Source organism: Monomorium pharaonis, chromosome 1 (genome assembly GCF_013373865.1).
Source record: "Monomorium pharaonis isolate MP-MQ-018 chromosome 1, ASM1337386v2, whole genome shotgun sequence".
Taxonomy (NCBI): Eukaryota; Metazoa; Arthropoda; class Insecta; order Hymenoptera; family Formicidae; genus Monomorium; species Monomorium pharaonis.
The window spans coordinates 33,787,282-33,806,895 of record NC_050467.1 but is presented as its reverse complement, the minus strand read 5'-3'; the positions used below and the strand labels follow the sequence as shown (position 1 = coordinate 33,806,895).

Sequence of the window (19,614 nt, the reverse complement as noted above, 5' to 3'; positions counted from 1 at the left end):
AAATGGCGATCTATTCCAGCTGCCCGACGAGCCTTTAAGCCATACTACCGTAATCGAGCATAAAATAACGACGACGGACGAACAGCCGATTTGTTAATCGGCTGTTCGTCCGTCGTCGTTATTTTATGCTCGATTACGGTAGTATGGCTTAAAGGCTCGTCAGGCAGCTGGAATAGATCGCCATTTTTCTCGATTAATTCGTCTACATGAGTAATTCCCGCGAGATCTCAGGCTACATTCTACCTTAGGGTTAAGAATCCACGGGAACACGTTACAGGAACGGTAAACACAAAGCAATACAGATATCCGCCGATTCATAAAGACGAAATAGACAGGCAAGTGGGGGAACTTTTGAAAAACGACGTTATAAAACCTTCTACCTCGCCTTATAATTCCCCCCTGTGGATCGTGCCTAAAAAGGCAGATTATAAAGGAAACAAGCGATGGAGACTTGTGATTGATTTCCGCTCCTTAAATGAGAAAACTTTGGGCGACGCATATCCTTTACCTAATATAACAGAAATTCTCGATCAACTGGGCAGTGCTAAATATTTCAGTGTATTCGATTTAGCCTCAGGTTTCTACCAAATATCAATGCACGAATCCGACGCGCCGAAAACAGCTTTCTCCACACCCTTCGGTCACTATGAATACAAAAGAATGCCCTTCGGCCTGAAAAACGCCCCAGCCACGTTTCAAAGGCTCATGGATCTCGTTTTAAGCGGTTTGCAAGGAATAACATTATTCGTATACTTAGATGACGTCGTGATTTACGCGAGCTCCTTAAAAGAACATAAGAAAAAATTTAATCAGCTGGCAGAGCGTTTGAGACAAGCGAATCTAAAATTACAGCCCGATAAATGCGAATTTCTAAGAAAAGAAGTAACATACTTAGGGCACGTAATAAACGAAAATGGAGTAAAGCCTGACCCGAAGAAAATAGAGGCTGTAATGCATTTTCCGCATCCGAAAAATACTAAGAATATTAGAGAATTCTTAGGTCTAGCCGGTTATTATCGCAGATTCATTCCGAATTTCTCGTGCGTCGCGAAACCTCTTACAAATCTTTTAAAGAAAGACGAACCCTTTGCCTGGCAGCAGGCACAAGAAATCGCTTTTACGACCCTCCGAAAGCAATTGTGTTCCGAGCCTTTGTTACAGCATCCCGATTTTACTAAACCTTTTATTCTAACGACTTACGCTTCGGGATATGCAATAGGCGGAATATTGAGTCAGGGCGATATAGGAAGAGATTTACCTATCGTCTATACCTCGCGATTATTAAACACGGCCGAACAAAATTATTCAACTATTGAAAAAGAATTACTTGCGATTGTATACAGTACGCATTATTTCCGACCATATCTCTACGGTAATAAATTTAAACTCGTGACGGATCATAAACCACTAGTATGGATGCATTCAGTTAAAGACCCGACGTCGAGACTCATGCGATGGAGATTAAAACTCGCCGAATACGAATTCGAAATTGTATACAAAGCAGGAAAAACGAACGTAAACGCCGACGCCCTATCTCGTAACCCTGTCATAAAACGAGATATACAAGACACAACGGCTATCCTACCCCTCGAAGCCTTCGACTCCGACGACGAACCTATCTTCGACAAACCCTCACGCAGAAACAATAAAACGACGGGACCGACAGACCGACGCCCGGATGAAAAACAGACGTACAAAAACACTCGAACGAAATCAATAAACACGAACGAACAGCAAAAAGAAAACGTAAATATAGAGTACGAAAATGAAAACGAAAGCATGGATGTAATGCATGAAGGTATGAGTGAGAATGAGATATATCAAGCGTGCGAAATAGAAAGCGAAGCGAGCGAAAAGGAAGGCGATGACGCAACCGACACAGGTAGCGAAACGAGTGGAAGCGAGAGCGACGACGCAAATGAAACAGAGAGTGAGGACGAACTATTTGACAGTCCAGACGTACCGTTGTCACGTCCCGTGTAAATTTTTCAATTTTTATTAATTATTTGCTTTATGAATTTCCTTTGTCACGTCCCGTGTAAATTTTTAATTTTTATTAATTATTTGCTTTATGAATTTCCTTTATTCGTATATCTATTCATATATTCAATTATATTTTAATCAATTTTATATTACTATTCATTTATTAAACTTATATTATATTCTTATCCAATTATTTTAATTATTCAGTTAATTTTATATTACATAATTCATTTATTATTCATATTATTATTCACATTATATATTCTTACATTTTATTATTATTTTAATAATCATATACTATCTCTATATTAACCAGTTAATACTTATATTATTATATTCTCTAACGTTCATAACTTTTGAACGACTATTTTATCTATATTAATTATTAAGACCATATAAAATGTTATATTCTTTAAGGTTACAATTGTTCGAAATCATAATGATAATAGTTAATTACCAAATCTACATTGAATATCGAATTATTCAATTAAATTAATCATACACCTTATGGTCGACATCTAAATTTAATATTGTAAAGGAATTGCATCAATAATCGTTCATTTTATTATAAAAATTCTTTAAATTAAATTAAAATACTAAAATCTTATAAGTTACCAACTAACGGGATACCTCTACTATTAAAAACTTACCATTAACTTGTATACTTTGCCAATAGAGGGCCAACTGTCGATAACTTACCTGCACTTACCATCAATAACCATTCCCTAATTACCGACAATGGTATACTTACCATTTGTTACAAGCGCCTACCGAATGATAAACCCGTCATACACAGCCATCACAAATTCCTGGAAATGCTGCTGTAATTCCAAGAATTCCCGAAAACTTTTGCCAATATCTCGAGAACCATAAGAGGTAGAGTTGCCAAATTAATTCCAAGAAGCGTCGCAGACTTTGTTTATACTAAAAATCAAAAATTTGGAAAAAACAATTATTTTTTGGGACAAATTTCACATTTTTTACCCAAAAACCGAAAACTTGCCAAAACGCTTTGTTTTACCTGATTCGACCGTAAATGATGTTCTTTTAAAAACTTCAATTTTTACCCCCACCCCGATTTTTCGGAAGGACCAAAATTCGGCCAAACATAGTCCTCGAGGTCCTCTATACGATGGTCCAAACCCCATCTCTTAATCTCTTACCGTTCACGAGATATAAATTTTTAAAGTGTCAAGGACGACTGCCAAAAGACCTTTATAAGTACTATAGGCCTTGAAACACAAGTCTCTCACCTTGAGAACCGTCATGGTACATGAGCACCCTTGTGAAGGTGAATATAAAATCGTTGTATCACTATCATGAAATATTATTAACAGTAGAATATTCATAAGACCATTGTAGAAGCCTAAATAATATATAAAATGGTATAAACAATTAAATAATTATTAATATCAATTTTAGATTATTATTCCAAACATAAATATTAATTAACAATCACCTTTTTGCATAAATACTAATTAACAAATAGAATATTATATATACGAACAATAATTTAATTATAAATAAATAATCCTTATCAATTACATAATTTTGCGACTATCATTTATTCATAAAGCTAGTTAACAATCGATTTTGATTAAAGAAATAATTATTAAGGCTTTTGCAAGTGCATAATTAATAAATAAAGTCCCAAGGCCATGTCACTGAAGCTATCGCAGTGTACACAAGATGGCTGACCATCACTGTAATAAATGCAAACCTCTATAAGAAGAATGTAAAATTATTATAAAATTCACAAATGCACCAGCGATGAAATATTACTTAAGGTAGAATATTCACTGACGATATTAATTGCAAACGTCTAAAGCCTTCAAGGTTAGCTCATCGAAATTATTACAAGTGCTAAAATTCAAGAGCGGCGAATCACTAAGGTGATCACCACTGTAATAGATGGGAACCCCTATTTGAAATATGTGCAAATATTATAACGCTTGAATAAAGAAATATTACGCGCAACTAAATATTCATTAATAACAATTAACTCACCACTGAACTTGATTTAATTCATTTTAATGCAATTTAATTTACGATCCGATTTAATTCACAATTTAATTTAATGCAGCAAATCTGATATTTCACTTTGATTAAATACAATCCATACTACTATCCAATTCGATTTAATTTTATTCAATGCAATTTTATCCATGATTTAATACTTTGATATCTACTCTATTTCTATTTAATATCCAACTTGTACATCTCTAATTTAACCATTATCATAACATTCTACGTTACTTTGTGCCAGATATAATAAAATAATATTCAAATCACTGGTCCTAATAATTTACATGAAATAATATAATAATTATTCAAAGTTCACATGCAATTTACTTGATTTCATAACGCATTCGAGACCCAACTGAATTAAATGCACACATATATATATTTAATACAACAATTGATTTTCATTTATACATGTTTTATTATTGCCAATTATAACCCCGCTTATTTTACTAATTTAGATATAGAAATTTAACTGAAGTACTTCCACACTCTTTAAACCTTTATGCGATCTCCAGCATTGTTACCTGAATAAATAAATAAATAAAAATTATAAAATACGATCGCATCCTTCTACTTTTCAACAAATAATTTAATCTCATATGCCTCTATATTTTGAAACCCATAAATAATTACGCGTCTACCGCGACACGTCTGATACGGATCACCGTCTTGTGCGTCGGCTCCTTAATTAAGAAGTCGAGTTTAGTCACCCAACAGCTGGTGGTATTAGCTGACTGGAGCCCGTTGAGGGTACTCCTGGTGATAAAAAGCTAAACAAGCGGATATCTAATATCTACTTTGCACGGGACAATACCTGTACGATCCGTCGGTTCGTTAACGCAGTTCTTTCAGACAATCAAATGAATAACAATAACAATATTCCGATACTTAAATTATAAATTCAATTATATTACAAATATCCTGTCAACCTGGATCTCGGACTCTGCTTCTTTTTTTTTATTTTATTTTATTCCCGATGTGACGTGGGATACCGCCTAGCGAGAGTGGAGTCGTAAGATACGTTCACAAACCCTGATTGACAGTGATTTTCTTTTATTCTAATACGCGAAATCTGAAAGAACAATTGAGGAAGTATTCAAATGTATGTCCTACCTGTCTGGTGACTCCTGGCTCTATTTCTTTTTTTTTATTTTTATTTTACTCCCGATGTGATGTGGGATACCGCCAAGAGCGAGAATAGAGTCGCAAGGATACGTTCACGCCACTAGACTAGTAGCGAATTTGCTTTTATTACATGAATTTAAAAATGAGCTGTTACAATTAATTAATCTAGGACAAACAATTATAATCACGAGGCAATACCTCTTCTTTTCCCTCTCACTTCCATAATACTTCACAAAAACAAGGTAAGACGCTTAAACACTAACATAATTAACCATTCTTCAGACGTCAAGAATTCGGCTGAACTGGCAGCCTACTTAATAACACAAGAAATATTCATCACAAGTTTATCCAACCAATAAAGTAAATAATTTTTATCCAGGTTGTAAAATCATTCAAGTCAGAGTTAAATCAATTAGATTTCATAAACCGATTTGTTTTTATTAAATGTTTAAACAATAAATGAATTCATATCTTACCTAATCATAAATAATTTAATAACATACTTATATTCATTACTTTATTTAATTGTTTCATATGCATAATTTGGATCTATCACATACTATTTTGAGTAATCAACGCACTCTCTATTTTATTTTATTTTATCTTATCATTTATATATTCTTTAACATTCTTTAACATAATTTCTATCATTCCAATAATCATAATATACATATATATATATATTGGTTATGTATTCAATAAATGAAGATTAATATTGATTGATAAATAATAAATACGTTTATTTAACCTGTCTCTCATCCCATTTATTTTTCTGTCAAACGCGATAAACGATCCTTCCGGCTCTCGGCGTATCCCTGGGAAATAAGCAGACGTGCTGCGGTCGCCCTAAAACAAATAAATTGAGAGCCCCGTTAGACAAAAGAACGAAAGCTGCCCCCGTATCGAGTAGTCTTCAACGGAACGTTACAAATCGGTTTTTGAAATTTTTGTCCGTAACAACACAAAAATTCTCTGGTGGCAGCGTGGTGGGATTATTTTACGCCAAAAAGAAGGAATTGCAAAGCTTTAAGTGAGAAAGGAGAGAGATTTGGTCTTGCTTTTAAACATTTTTATTGTATTTTTAATTTTATTTTCAGCTTTATCGAATCTTGCTATAATATATTATATATACCACATATTGAACATTAATACTGTGTCTCGAATTGCAATTTTAGTGAACTTTATTACGAAAACTACTACAGCCTGATCTACTTATTTGCAAAAACCTTGTAAATTGCTTTTATTACAAAATTACATAAATGAAATCTAACAAGAAGACAAAATTCTACTTATCAAACTCTTGTGCCATTGTATCTTGTCTTTTATCTTTTGCTTTGTTACGTCCCGGGCGCGCGGGAGGGGCGGCGTCGCCGATATTCTCCCGTAGCCGTAGAAGAGGGGGAAAAAGGTTAGAGGAACAGAGTCGAGCGGTCCACCGTTCCTCCGGAATTTAAGTAGTGGCAGGCAAATTCGGGCAATTTTCACGATAAAACAAAAAAAACAAAAAAAACTTATTTGCGGTGTTTATTCGGAGGAGTTTACGTCTGTCTGTGAAATCGCGATTAACGTGGGTCGTTCCGAATTGTACGGATCGTCTCCCGTTAGATTTAGGTATTGTATAAAATCGCTTAAAATGTCGTTGCAGATAAGACATTCATCGAGGAGTCTAAAGATTGTTAAACGCGTTGAGCAGGAGATGCACGCGTCGTAGCATTGAGTAAATCCGATATGAACGGCGTGTCTTCGTTTCAAAACGTAGGATGAGCGGACTTCCCAAGAGGCGCGGATATAACACGCGGAACAGATTATATGTTCTACGTCACGGCGGTGTTGGTAAATTCGCGAGATAGAACATCTAGCAGACGCGATCCATGCGTGATAAAGGGCTGAACGTGCGTTCGGGTTGAAGGTCGCCGGAGAATAAAGCGAACGCGGAGGGCCCATAACTCGCTCGTTCTTTCTTTACTCGGTGTCCTCGTCAGAAACGATACGGAGATATAGACCGTGCGACGGTTACGGTAATCGGAATATTATAAAAAGGGGTGTGATAACGCGCGGAAAGGGCAGGTATTATGAACGACTTAAATTTCGCGGTGCTATCGCTGCAATTGTCGTATGAGACAGTAGTATTTAAGATTACGCAGCATTCGGAGCATTCTTCATATATAGGACTAGTACCGCAGTGGATATAGTGACGGATTTCTTCGTTGTAATTGCTAGGGTCAGATTGATCGCCGATGCAATCGTGACAGAGAATTGAATTATTAAGGCGATTTCGAAAAAGGAAAACTTTATTGCACGAAATTGTCTCGTTTGTGATTCCACGTGAACGAAGAGGAATTTCGTACTTTCGCGGGGAAACGCGATTAATCACGCCCATGATATTTGTGCGAGGCGCATATTAAATATTAAATTTTACGCGGCGGTTAGAGAAATCACGGCGCTGAGTAGAGGGGAGACGTTTGACTCGAGTAGGCGGCTTTCTGCAGCGGCGGTAGTGGGGGAGCCGGAGCGATGCGACGGCGTCGTTGCGCGGCGTACAAAATGGCGCGAGGCACGCTCAGCCACGTGGCCGCGTAAAGATGGCGAGACCTATTCTTCGCGAGATTCTAGGCACTCCGAACATTCACTGTCCGGTATTGAGAATTTATCCAGGCACTTACCCTATTTTTGGAGGCGTAGAACTCGTACCTTGGATCCTCCTTAGAAATATGCGTCACGTCGACAGGTCGCTTCCCAACGGAGATTCGTACTAGCTTGTACGGAATGTGCTCAGGGACGTCCTTCTCTGTCGATGGGCGAGTGGTGTAGGCAGCAAAGCGCGGGTCTTCGGCAGGAATGTCTGACGGCCTGATGCGAGGCACGTGGAAAATGATAGGCACTAATTTGTAATCACTGACTCTAACTGGCAAAGATGAGAGCGCTTCGGTTTTATCCGCGACCGCGTAATCTCCTTCTACACCGAGGTAGTGGAGAAATCCGTGAGTAGGTAATGTCTGGTATAATTGTGCTTTGACTCTGCGAACTTGATATTTACGTCCGCCACGTCGCTGTTTCGGCATTCGTGATGAAAATATTTTTATGATAGCGAGGAGAATAATAATCCGTACTTATTTTAAAATGGCAACAATGAACCTACGATAAATCAGGACTGAAACAGTCGTCGCAGACCGTGCGGGTCAGCCGCACCGATGGCTCTTACTCACAGTCTCTGATTAATCGAGTGTATATTCTAGTAAAGACTTGAAATTAATTTGTTTTATAATATCCAAGATTATATTCATCACGAATTCGAATGAGAGGAGAGGTAATCGTTGGAATAAAAGGAAATAAGAGTTTCACTAAATATTCAGTATATTTACGATCTTAAATTTACAATTAAATTATTGAAACACAGGATTTACAGCGCGGTGTTATTAGTATTTGAATATAAAAACGTCGGTTATTATCAGTGATCGCTAGTACGTATTCTAAACATACGCAAAGGTAATATTCTAAGTTCGGAATGGAAGTATTCTAAGGTAAAGAATGAAAATATTCTAAGTTTGTAATAGAAATATTCTAAGTTCGAAATAGTAAAGAATGAAAATATTCTAAGTTTGAAATAGTAAAGAATGAAAATATTCTAAGTTCGAAATGGAAAATATTCTAAGTTTGAAATGGAAATAATCTAAGTTTGAAATAGAAATATTCTAAGTTGGAAATGGAAATAATCTAAGTTTGAAATGGAAATATTCTAAGTTGGAAATGGAAATAATCTAAGTTTGAAATGGAAATATTCTAAGTTGGAAATGGAAATAATCTAAGTTTGAAATGGAAATATTCTAAGTTGGAAATGGAAATAATCTAAGTTTGAAATGGAAGAAATAGAAGGATTGAGACACTCTGTTCTAAGTCTGATCTGCTCTTTCCACAATCTAAATCTGAGGCTCTGGTCCTCTTGCATAAGAATATATATCGTTGCATAACCCTTTCTCGTGCATATCCCACCCTTGTCTCTTTTTCGGCGGCTCGTTGCGTAACGCTCGAGCACGAGGTTTCGCTGTTTTGGGGATGCACCAGTAAGGGTGGGGGTGTAGTGGATTAGCAGAGTGTTACAAAATAGTGGTAGTGGGAGTACGGATGCTGTATGCGAAAGATAGTAATGGTGGGAGTACGGACGCCGTATGCGAGAAGTAGAAATGGTGGGAATACGGACGCCGTGTGCAGGAGGAATAGTAGTGGGAGTAGAGACGCAGTACGGTCGCTGTTTGTTCTTTCTTTGTCGTTCTTACGATTTCCTATCCTATTGTCGCATACTTATGCTAGAAACGCATACATAAGGATTAATATAGACTATGAGCGCGCGTATAACGCGGAATTATGCTAATAAGATAATATAGAATTTAACAATGCTAGGATTATGCGCAAATTAGTTTTTCATACAAATATTAATAGTAAAAACATACACAACTTAATAATAGAATTGTAGTATTTAAAATAATATATTCGGCGCAACTTAATACTCATATAATTATACGCAAAATAATAATAGCGTTACAATAATTGTACGCGAGAATAAAAATAGAAAATAATGCATAATTAATTAATATGTAATATTAATACAATTAATAATAGTAATGTTGTTCGCGAATTAATAATGGTAGTTTTATATAAATGCACAATTAATTAATATGTGATTAATTATAATAATATAATTAAGAATATGAATAATAAAAATAGAAGGAAAAAGAAAAGAAAAAGAAAATTATTATTTGGCGGGGACGTCACAGCTTCTTGTTTGCTATCGCTCATAGCCTGATTTAAACTCATTAAAAATAAATCTCGAATACACGAATCACAAATCTCCTGGTAGCTTATTGTAAATATAAAAAATCAATTTTAATTACATTTGACGACAAACCCTAGCAGTTTCCATTTTAAAACCTAATACAAATAATAAACTTTCTGTTGGCTTAATAAAAATAATAATAAGAAAAAGAAATATTTTAATCCAATATCAAAATTTTCTGGTGGCTTATTTTAAAATAAAATTCTAATTCTCAAATTCGATTTCAACTTAACTTCAATAGAATCACGAATTCTCTGATGGCTATTTAATTCCGATATCACCCAACAAACTTTCTGGTGGCTATCTAATTTCAAACGAATTTTCTGGCGATTACAAAATTTTTAGTGGCAGCTTACTACGCGCCTTAAATAACAATCTTGCAATTATTATAACCAATCCCGTTTTTAATTTTAAATCACCCAAAATTCTTTGGTGGCAGCTTACCAAGCGCCCCTAGCAAAGACATTTACAATATCACAAAATCTCTGGTGGCTAATAAACTACAAACACATAAAATACTCTGGTAATACATACAATATTTCAAAATGCCGATTACAAGATCTGAATCTGATATAGCAATTTCGCGAGAAGAATTAGAAAAGTACGCTCAATTATTGGAAGAAAAAGAAAGAATATTGAAAGAACGCACAAAAACTCTAGAAGCTAGACAATTTGAATTAGAACAAAGTCGAGCAATTATGGAACAAGTAACACAACAGCTAGCTTCATTAAACGCGCTACCCGATCAAATAGAAAAGTTAAATTCCCGTTTTTTCGAAATGCAACAATCAAATACGAGCGCACCAACTCCTATATCTCCCAATCCTTCCCGACGGAACGACTTTGACTCACCAATTCGTTTTAAAGACGCGATTGATACTATTCCTAAATTTGACGGACGTAATATGTCCGTATTTCAATTCAGCAAAATTTGCGAACGTGCTTTAGACCTCATTCCGGAATACCATGAATTTTATTTGATGCAATTAATTAATAATAAACTACAGGGTCACGCTTACTCAGCCATCGAAGGCGCAGATCTTCGTAGCGTGCGCGATCTGACGCGAAGACTAAAAGAATTTTTCGGCCCGAACAAATCTGTTGACCAATACCGCGGAGAACTCGCAAATATCTACATGAAACATAACGAAGATATTTTTGATTACGTCGCTCGCGTCCAGGAATTACGTTCCGCAATTACTGACGGAGAATCTGATCGATACGGAAATATAACGGAAGATAAGAAAGCAGAAATCGAACATATAGTCAAAACAAATTTTATTAACGGCCTACCCCCAGACCTTCTAGTACGCGTTAAGTTAGAAAGATGTTTCTCTCTTGAAGAATCCATTGTCACGGCAATCCAACTTTCGAAAACCCTCAAGGTAGAGAAGGCTCGTAAACAAATTAACCCTCCGTATCCTCCGCGTGCTGATTTCCCTAATCGCGCTCCACAACAATCTCGTTTGATACCAAACCTACAAAATCAGAATATAACTTTACATCGTAACACCGCACAACCATTTATTCGACCGCTTGTCCCTGGACAGCCCGGTCCCAACTACCCCACCGGTAAAATATGCAAATATTGTAAGACACCCGGTCACTTCATGAGTGAGTGTCGTAAATTCGCCTACCGTAAAGCACTAGAAAGCCAGAATCAGACTCAACAGCCAGTTATTATGCAACAAAAGCCACAACAAAATAATTCGGGAAACTTCCCGGGCGTTCCGATGTCAGACGCCCGTCGGAACGACTCCGCAATAGCGCGTCCGACAACATCTCAACAGACTTCCGCAGCCACAATCCAAATCCCGCAAGCCACAGTTTCTACAACTTGAACGTAACAAAAGACGTTCACGCGTTACCCTCTGTCGACATTTCGTCCCCAGATCTAGTAAATCAATGCAATTTTATGCTTGATTCTGGATCTGTATTTAACTTAATAAAATCACGGTTCCTACAAGACCACATTACTATTAATAAAGATGACATCGTTACATTCAAAGGCATATCCTCTGAAATAATTTCTTCGATAGGATCCGTTGAGATTTTATTACTCAACCAGCCAACCAAATTTCAAGTAATCCCCGACCTCGCTGGTCTTCCACACGATGGAATATTAGGAAACCCTTTCTTCCAGAAAAACTCTGTCAATATTAATTATCAAAATAAATCTCTAAGCTACCAAGATATAAAAATTCCTTTCGCTAACTCCGAAATCATTATTCTTAAAGCTAGATCAGTTACCCCATTTCATGTTAACATTATTAACGTAGAAAAACAAGTTGGATACTTACCTCTATACGCAATTGCCGATAAAATTTACCTGGGAGATGCTATCGTCACAAATTCTAAAGGAAAAGCTTACTTACCGATTTTTAATACATCAGACAGCGAACAAAAGGTACGAATCCCTTCCGTCGAACTACAAGACTTCGACACGGCAACCTCTGTTAAACAAGCTGCCTTTCCCCCTCATTTACCAAATCATTTACTAAATCCTGAGAGTCTCACACATTTAAAAAATAATATAGATAACATTGGAAGCGGCATCGAACCGCTTGAGGCCAATGTTAGTCTGGGTGATGAAAATAATTCTCTACACACTGTCAAAACCCGAGGGCATGCGACAGTTCCACTTAATCTTGAAACCCCCTTGAACCTTAATGAAGATAAAAAAGATAACGCTGTGAGATACCGGAAGTCTCCTAAAATCAACGTTAATCTTGATGACAATCTTCTTCCCCTTCATGCTACCGAAACCCGAGGGCACACGGTAGCCCCGTCACTGAGCCCGGTGACTTATAATAAGAGTATAGATAACATCGGAGGAGTCCGAGGATCTCCTAACGAGGCCGATGTTAGTCTTGGTGTCAGCTCTGTTCTTCAGCATGTTACTGAAACCCGAGGGCATTCAGTAATTCTTGCCAATGTTACTAATTCTGCTAATTCAACTAATTCTACTACTAATTCAGAGACTCGTTCAAACCCACATACCAAAGGAGTCCGAGGACGTCCTGAGGTTCCTGCATACGATAATCCTGTATACTTTCATTATACGACTGAATATCATCCCAAATGTACTCACTCGCTCGAAAACAATCGTACCTCGACAATTCTTAATCTACTCAGACTCGATCATTTAAATCCAGAAGAAATAGGAAATATTAAAACGCTAATTAAGGAAAACGAAGATAGGTTTCATCTTCCTGGTGATAGCCTCGAAGCCACAAACGCTGCTGAACACTTCATTCTAACCACTGACGATATACCAGTTCATACAAAACAATACAGATTTCCTCCCGTACATAGAGAAGAAATAAGTAAGCAAATTAACGATTTATTAATAAACGATTCCATAGAACATTCCACTTCTCCTTACAATTCTCCATTATGGATCGTCCCCAAGAAACCTGATTCTCAAGGAAATAAACGATGGCGACTAGTCATCGACTATCGGAACTTAAACGAAAAAACAATAGGCGATGCCTATCCTCTTCCAAATATTACTGACATACTAGATCAATTGGGATCAGCAAAATACTTTTCCGTGCTAGATTTAGCTTCCGGTTTTCATCAGATACCTATGGCATCCAAAATGCCCCTAAAACTGCTTTTTCGACCCCATACGGTCATTACCAATTCAAGAGAATGCCATTCGGATTAAAAAACGCTCCCGCAACTTTCCAGCGCTTAATGGACAACGTTCTCTCTGGCCTACAGGGGAACGAACTCTTCGTTTATATGGACGATATCGTTATCTACGCAAAATCTTTACGAGAACACGAAATTAAATTCACCCGCTTAATGCAACGTTTAAGAAACGCGAATTTGAAACTCCAGCCAGATAAATGCGAATTTTTACGACACGAAGTAGCCTATCTTGGACACATAATTGGATCGAACGGCGTAAGGCCGGATCCCGGAAAAATCAACTCAATAATGAATTTCCCTACTCCCAAAACTCCTAAGAACATTAAACAATTTTTAGGCCTTGCTGGCTACTACATACGCTTCATTCCAAATTTTTCTAAAACCGCAAAACCTCTCACAGACTTATTAAAGAAAAACAGCACCTTTTCGTGGCAAGTAAAACAAATAGACTCATTCAACACTCTTAAATTAGCATTGTGCTCTAATCCAATACTCCAGTACCCCGATTTCACTAAGCCTTTTATTCTCACGACCGATGCATCCGGATATGCTATCGGAGGAGTTTTAAGTCAAGGTCCCGTCGGACAAGACACCCATTTCCTATACTTCGCGAATTCTAAATGCTGCAGAAAAGAACTACTCTACAATTGAAAAAGAATGTCTAGCCATAGTATACTGTATTAATCATTTCAGACCATACTTGTACGGAAAACGTTTTTCAATTATTACCGACCATAAACCTCTCGTTTGGCTAAACTCGATTAAAGATCCGTCTTCCCGCTTATGGAAGTGGCGCAACAAATTATCCGAATACGGTTTTGAAATTAAATATAAAAAAGGAACTTTAAATAATAACGCAGATGCCCTGTCGCGAAACCCACCTGAGAATCATGTTTTCCCATTAATAAACGCGGATCAAGACGATTCTTCTGATGAATCCTTATTCTTTTCTAGTAATAAAAACCGAACCACACCGCAGACCCCACCGCCAAATACTAATAACGAAAATCGCATTTCAATAGAAACTCACGACGATTACGTAGACATGAACACATCACAAAATTCTAATTATGAAAATTTAGAGGAAATCTCCAATTACACCGAAAGTGATACAGATAACGACGAAGAATATTACAACGAACTACTTACTCCTATATCAACCCCTCATGAACAAATTCCGCTTCTTCCTCTTGCACTCCAAGAACCAACAATTGATAAAACTCGTGAAAACTTACTTAGCCGAAAAGATAACCATGTTATATTCATATACCTAAACGGTACTCCTTTTGATAACGGCGCGAAACAATATTCAGAAGCTAACTTACTACCGAACTACGAAAACTTAACTTACGAAAGAGCTAATGTAAGAACCATAAAGGGAAACACTGTAATTTCACTCCCTATAAAATTTAATAATCGTACACTATTAGAGCCACAAACTTTAAAAAAATTGTTTTCAATCATTAGTAGACGTAATAACTGAATTAGAGCTCAAATTAATAAGCGTTAGTAAAACCGAATCTTTTGACGATATTCCATGGTCTTACGTCCTTAAGCAATTCAAAATTTATTTAACAGGAACTAATTGCCAAATTACTATTTGTGAAAACTTAATCCGAAATCCTGAGCCTCACGAACGTGAAGCATTGATCTTAGAAAATCATGCGTCCTCGCACGGTGGTCACAAAGGTGTGACGAAAACCTATAATCGGTTAAGACCACATTATTTTTGGAGCTCTATGAAAAAGGATATTTCAGATTTAATTCAAAAATGTAAGCAATGTCAAATTAAGAAGCTAACCAGAATTAAAACTAAAAGCCCATGATAATTACGGACACCCCCGGAACAGCTTTTGATAAAGTTTCGCTTGATATAATGGGACCATTAACAATCACCATAAAAGGAAATCAATACATTCTAACAATGCAAGATTTATTAACGAAATATTCCGTAGCCGTGCCACTAAATGACGCCACGTCGGTATCTATCGCTGACGCATTTGCAAAGAATTTTATATGCATTTACGGTGCTCCGAAAGCCATACTCACAGATCAAGGAGCAAATTTCCTATCTTCCCTTATGCGATCTTTGACTAAGAAATTCAATATTCAACATTTTAAAACAACCGCCTATTATCCTCAGTCGAACGGTTCTTTAGAACGATCGCATCACGTACTAACCGAATATCTTAAAACGCAAATTGACAAAGAAGATAATTGGGACGACTATATTAACATGGCTATGTTTTCTTATAATACTAGTGTACACGAAGGTACAAAATTTTCGCCATACGAACTTATATTCGGCAAACTAGCTCGTTTACCCTCTAGCCACCCTCCTTTAGAGTCCAATAACGAAAATACGTATCACGAATATATCACAGATCTCGCGAATAGATTACACGAAACACGTGAAGAGGCTAGACAAAATTTAATCTCTGCTAAAGAAAGAAGCAAACGATACTATGACAGACACATAAATCCTCGACATTTTGAGGAAGGCACAGAAGTATTTCTATTGAAAGAACCAAGTAAAGGAAAATTCTCTGATCAATATGTGGGACCTTACAAAGTAATTGAAAATCTCCCACCCTGCAACGTAAAAATTCTAATTGGCAAAAGACCACGCGTTGTGCATATCAACAAATTGAAGGTAGCACACGTGGATCCAGGATGAGCGCCTAATCATTATTTCTGTTCACAGATGCTTTGGCACCGTCGGCCAGGTCTTCCGGCCCGACATTTAACCACTCCTATAAAACCAGTCGATAAATCACCATTTTGGTACTGTGTACAAAACACAGGCTACCGCGAAAAAGTAACTAATTTTTGCCTATGTCTTAAATGTTTTAAACAAATTAGAACTCTTATAATTCGAGCCCAATATGAATTCGAAGCATCACAATTTGCCTTAAACTCTCTAACATACCACGAAGTAAATTGTAGTCAATGCTTAAAATCAGTTACGGAAATTAAACCAATTAGAAATTGTTTTACATGTACCGATCGACTATGGCAATACCTACATGAAATTGATATAAGTGAACAGATAATAGATCATATGAATGAAACAACCTACGTGATTTCACGAGGTTCCTTTTATTAACGGGCATGCAAATACCATGCGCTTGATTCTTCGAGCAGCGGAAAATCGAGTGAATATCGAACTTACTGTCTCACCGGAAACACTAAGCTCGATCAAACATAATTAACACTTATTCAATCTAACATTTAATCCACCTGATCAAAAACTAATAACCCATTTGCTTATTTAAAATCATAAAACTTAATGATACATTATAGATCCCGCCGCACAAAAAAAACACAAAATAAAGAAAATAACAAATAATGCTTATAATTAATTGTCCACATAACCGATTTACGCAAATCTATTTATACTTTAAATATTAATAATTAATAATAAGATCGCATGAAAACAAAATAGAAGTATTATACTAATCATATCCAATAACCATTCTAACATATTATATTAATCGCATTTTATCTACACTAAATTCCACCGCATAAAAAAAAAATAATAAAGAATTAAAAAAAAACAAATATGTAATACCTATATTATATAAAATATTAGTTTTATTCTTATTAATTACTTTGAATACATATAATCATACAATTTTACATACAATATATTACTTGCATTCAATATTATACTTAGTACGCACATACGTATATACATACATTTTATTTTATAATTAATTAGGTAAAAATCGACGCTTTATATGACCAATCATAATCGTTACCACAGGATACGCACAGTTGCCTCGTTTCTTTTTATTATATACACATATATCGTTTGTTTATTCCGATACACAGTTACAATTAGTTTACTATATACCTTGCAATATGTAATCTTATGCCACAAGCGCAATTTATACAACTACAAACTATTAATCCCACCGCAGTATAATAATTTTTATTAGTTGTAGTTACCACTAATCCCACCGCTGACAAAAACATAATCCTACCGCTAAAGCAATAACCGATCAGCTTATTTCACTACTAATCAATAAATTACACGTGGTCATCGATCAATCAATATCGCGCTACGCCAATAAGGCACCGAGCTGCCTATGCCGCCGATAGACTTCTCATATCGATTTAACGATTTGATTCATTTCGCCTTATTGCTACAAAATACAAAAATTCCACCGCAGTTAATAATTCTACTAGCTTTATCACTACTGCTTGATGTTAAGAAATAAAAATAAAATCCCACCGCTAAAATTTATATAAGCATATCTCACAATAAAAAAGGGGGAAATGAAAAATATACATAAAAAAACATAAATCCCACCGCCATTTGAAAGAGCCTCATTGATTGATCTGACCATACAAAATAATAAAAAAAATACATACATAATAAAATAAGAATAAACATACATACATATATATTAATATCCCACCGCTTTACAATATGATGCAATGCTAACTATATAATATATCCCACTATAATATATATATCCCACCGCAATAAATATAACATAATAATACTAACCATATTAAATATTACTTTTAAGGATTATACTTGAGTTTTAAACTATATTAACCATATTTAGCTTTATTTTCGCCTCCCGTATACTTACATACATATTTTACGAATAATAATCATAAATTATCCATACAAGGAAAAAGGAGTTACGCAAAAAAAAAAAAAATATTCTTTAATTTTATTAAGTGCATTCAATATCGGCGTTGTCACACGAATAAACATAGGGAACATATATCATTACAATCTAATACTATTAACTTTAATTTTACTTTGCTTAAATTTTTATTTTATCATTTTATCCCACCGCTATTAACATTATTTGCTACTAAATAATAATATTTACTTAACAATATTTTACTAATCTTATATATTATTAATATTACATATCCTACGCAAGTCAAACTAATTTACCTTGCGTTTTATTTTATTAGATTACTAGCATTTATACTTATAACCTACTACACAATATACACATATCTTGCGATTCACAATCTTATATTATTGTACTCGACACTCTGACAAGCGTATTTACATATCCGTTCTCTGCCGTACATAAATCTCTATTACTATAATTATATTCAATACTATTTTATTAACATAGATATAAGGTTATTCTTGTTCTCCTTCTTACATATATTTTAGTTACAAGTTATAGGCCTACAATTATGGTATAATATCTCATAAAATATCACGCTTTATTTTCAATCATAATATAAACATTTATTTTGCAATATTCCTACAATTACACGCATATATACGTTACAATATACTACTTTATACCTTTATATTACATTTAGTTTTATTACTATAAATACATATACGCATAAAGGATCATTAATAAAAATGAAGTCATTTATAATAGTTTTGACTTTCGTAATTAACGTTTACGCTTTAATCGGTTTCGATTGCGGCGGACGACACCTCAATATCACCGCTATATCATCGCTCGACGTAGGCGAGTGCGAGTTGCAATACAAAAGGCCTAATACCACGGAAGTCTCTATTCAACTTCTACAATTATCTAATTACAATCAAGCTGAAGTTTTCCAGTGCAAAGTGGAAATTTCACGAACAGTCTTTTATTGTGGAATGAACTCTCACATTTCCGCAGTCCACAACGGCCAAGCCGAATATATCCACGAAACAGGATATACCACATGCATGAGGATGTTCAACGACGGAACCATATCAATGGGACCAGGAGTTCTCCTCACAGGAATCAAAGCCAATCAAACGACTTACCGCAGCTTCACCCTTGGAGGAAGAATTGAAAATAACGGATACTGTAAGGGTACAGCACAATATTCCGATGTTACGGACAAAAATTTCAAAAACCGATTTGTAACGTTCCGTTGAAGACTACTCGATACGGGGGCAGCTTTCGTTCTTTTGTCTAACGGGGCTCTCAATTTATTTGTTTTAGGGCGACCGCAGCACGTCTGCTTATTTCCCAGGGATACGCCGAGAGCCGGAAGGATCGTTT

General features: G+C 35.8%; 1 protein-coding gene across 1 annotated transcript; it reads left to right on the top strand.

Annotated features, from left to right (window-relative positions):
• The first annotated feature begins 10,509 nt into the window (after window positions 1-10,509).
• On the top strand, window positions 10,510-18,277 carry LOC118647181. The gene is given in 3 exon segments (XM_036291543.1): window positions 10,510-11,699; window positions 11,732-13,557; window positions 13,560-18,277. Coding segments are annotated over 3 exon segments (3,729 nt in total). The 3' UTR covers window positions 14,273-18,277.
• Window positions 18,278-19,614: the final 1,337 nt, after the last annotated feature.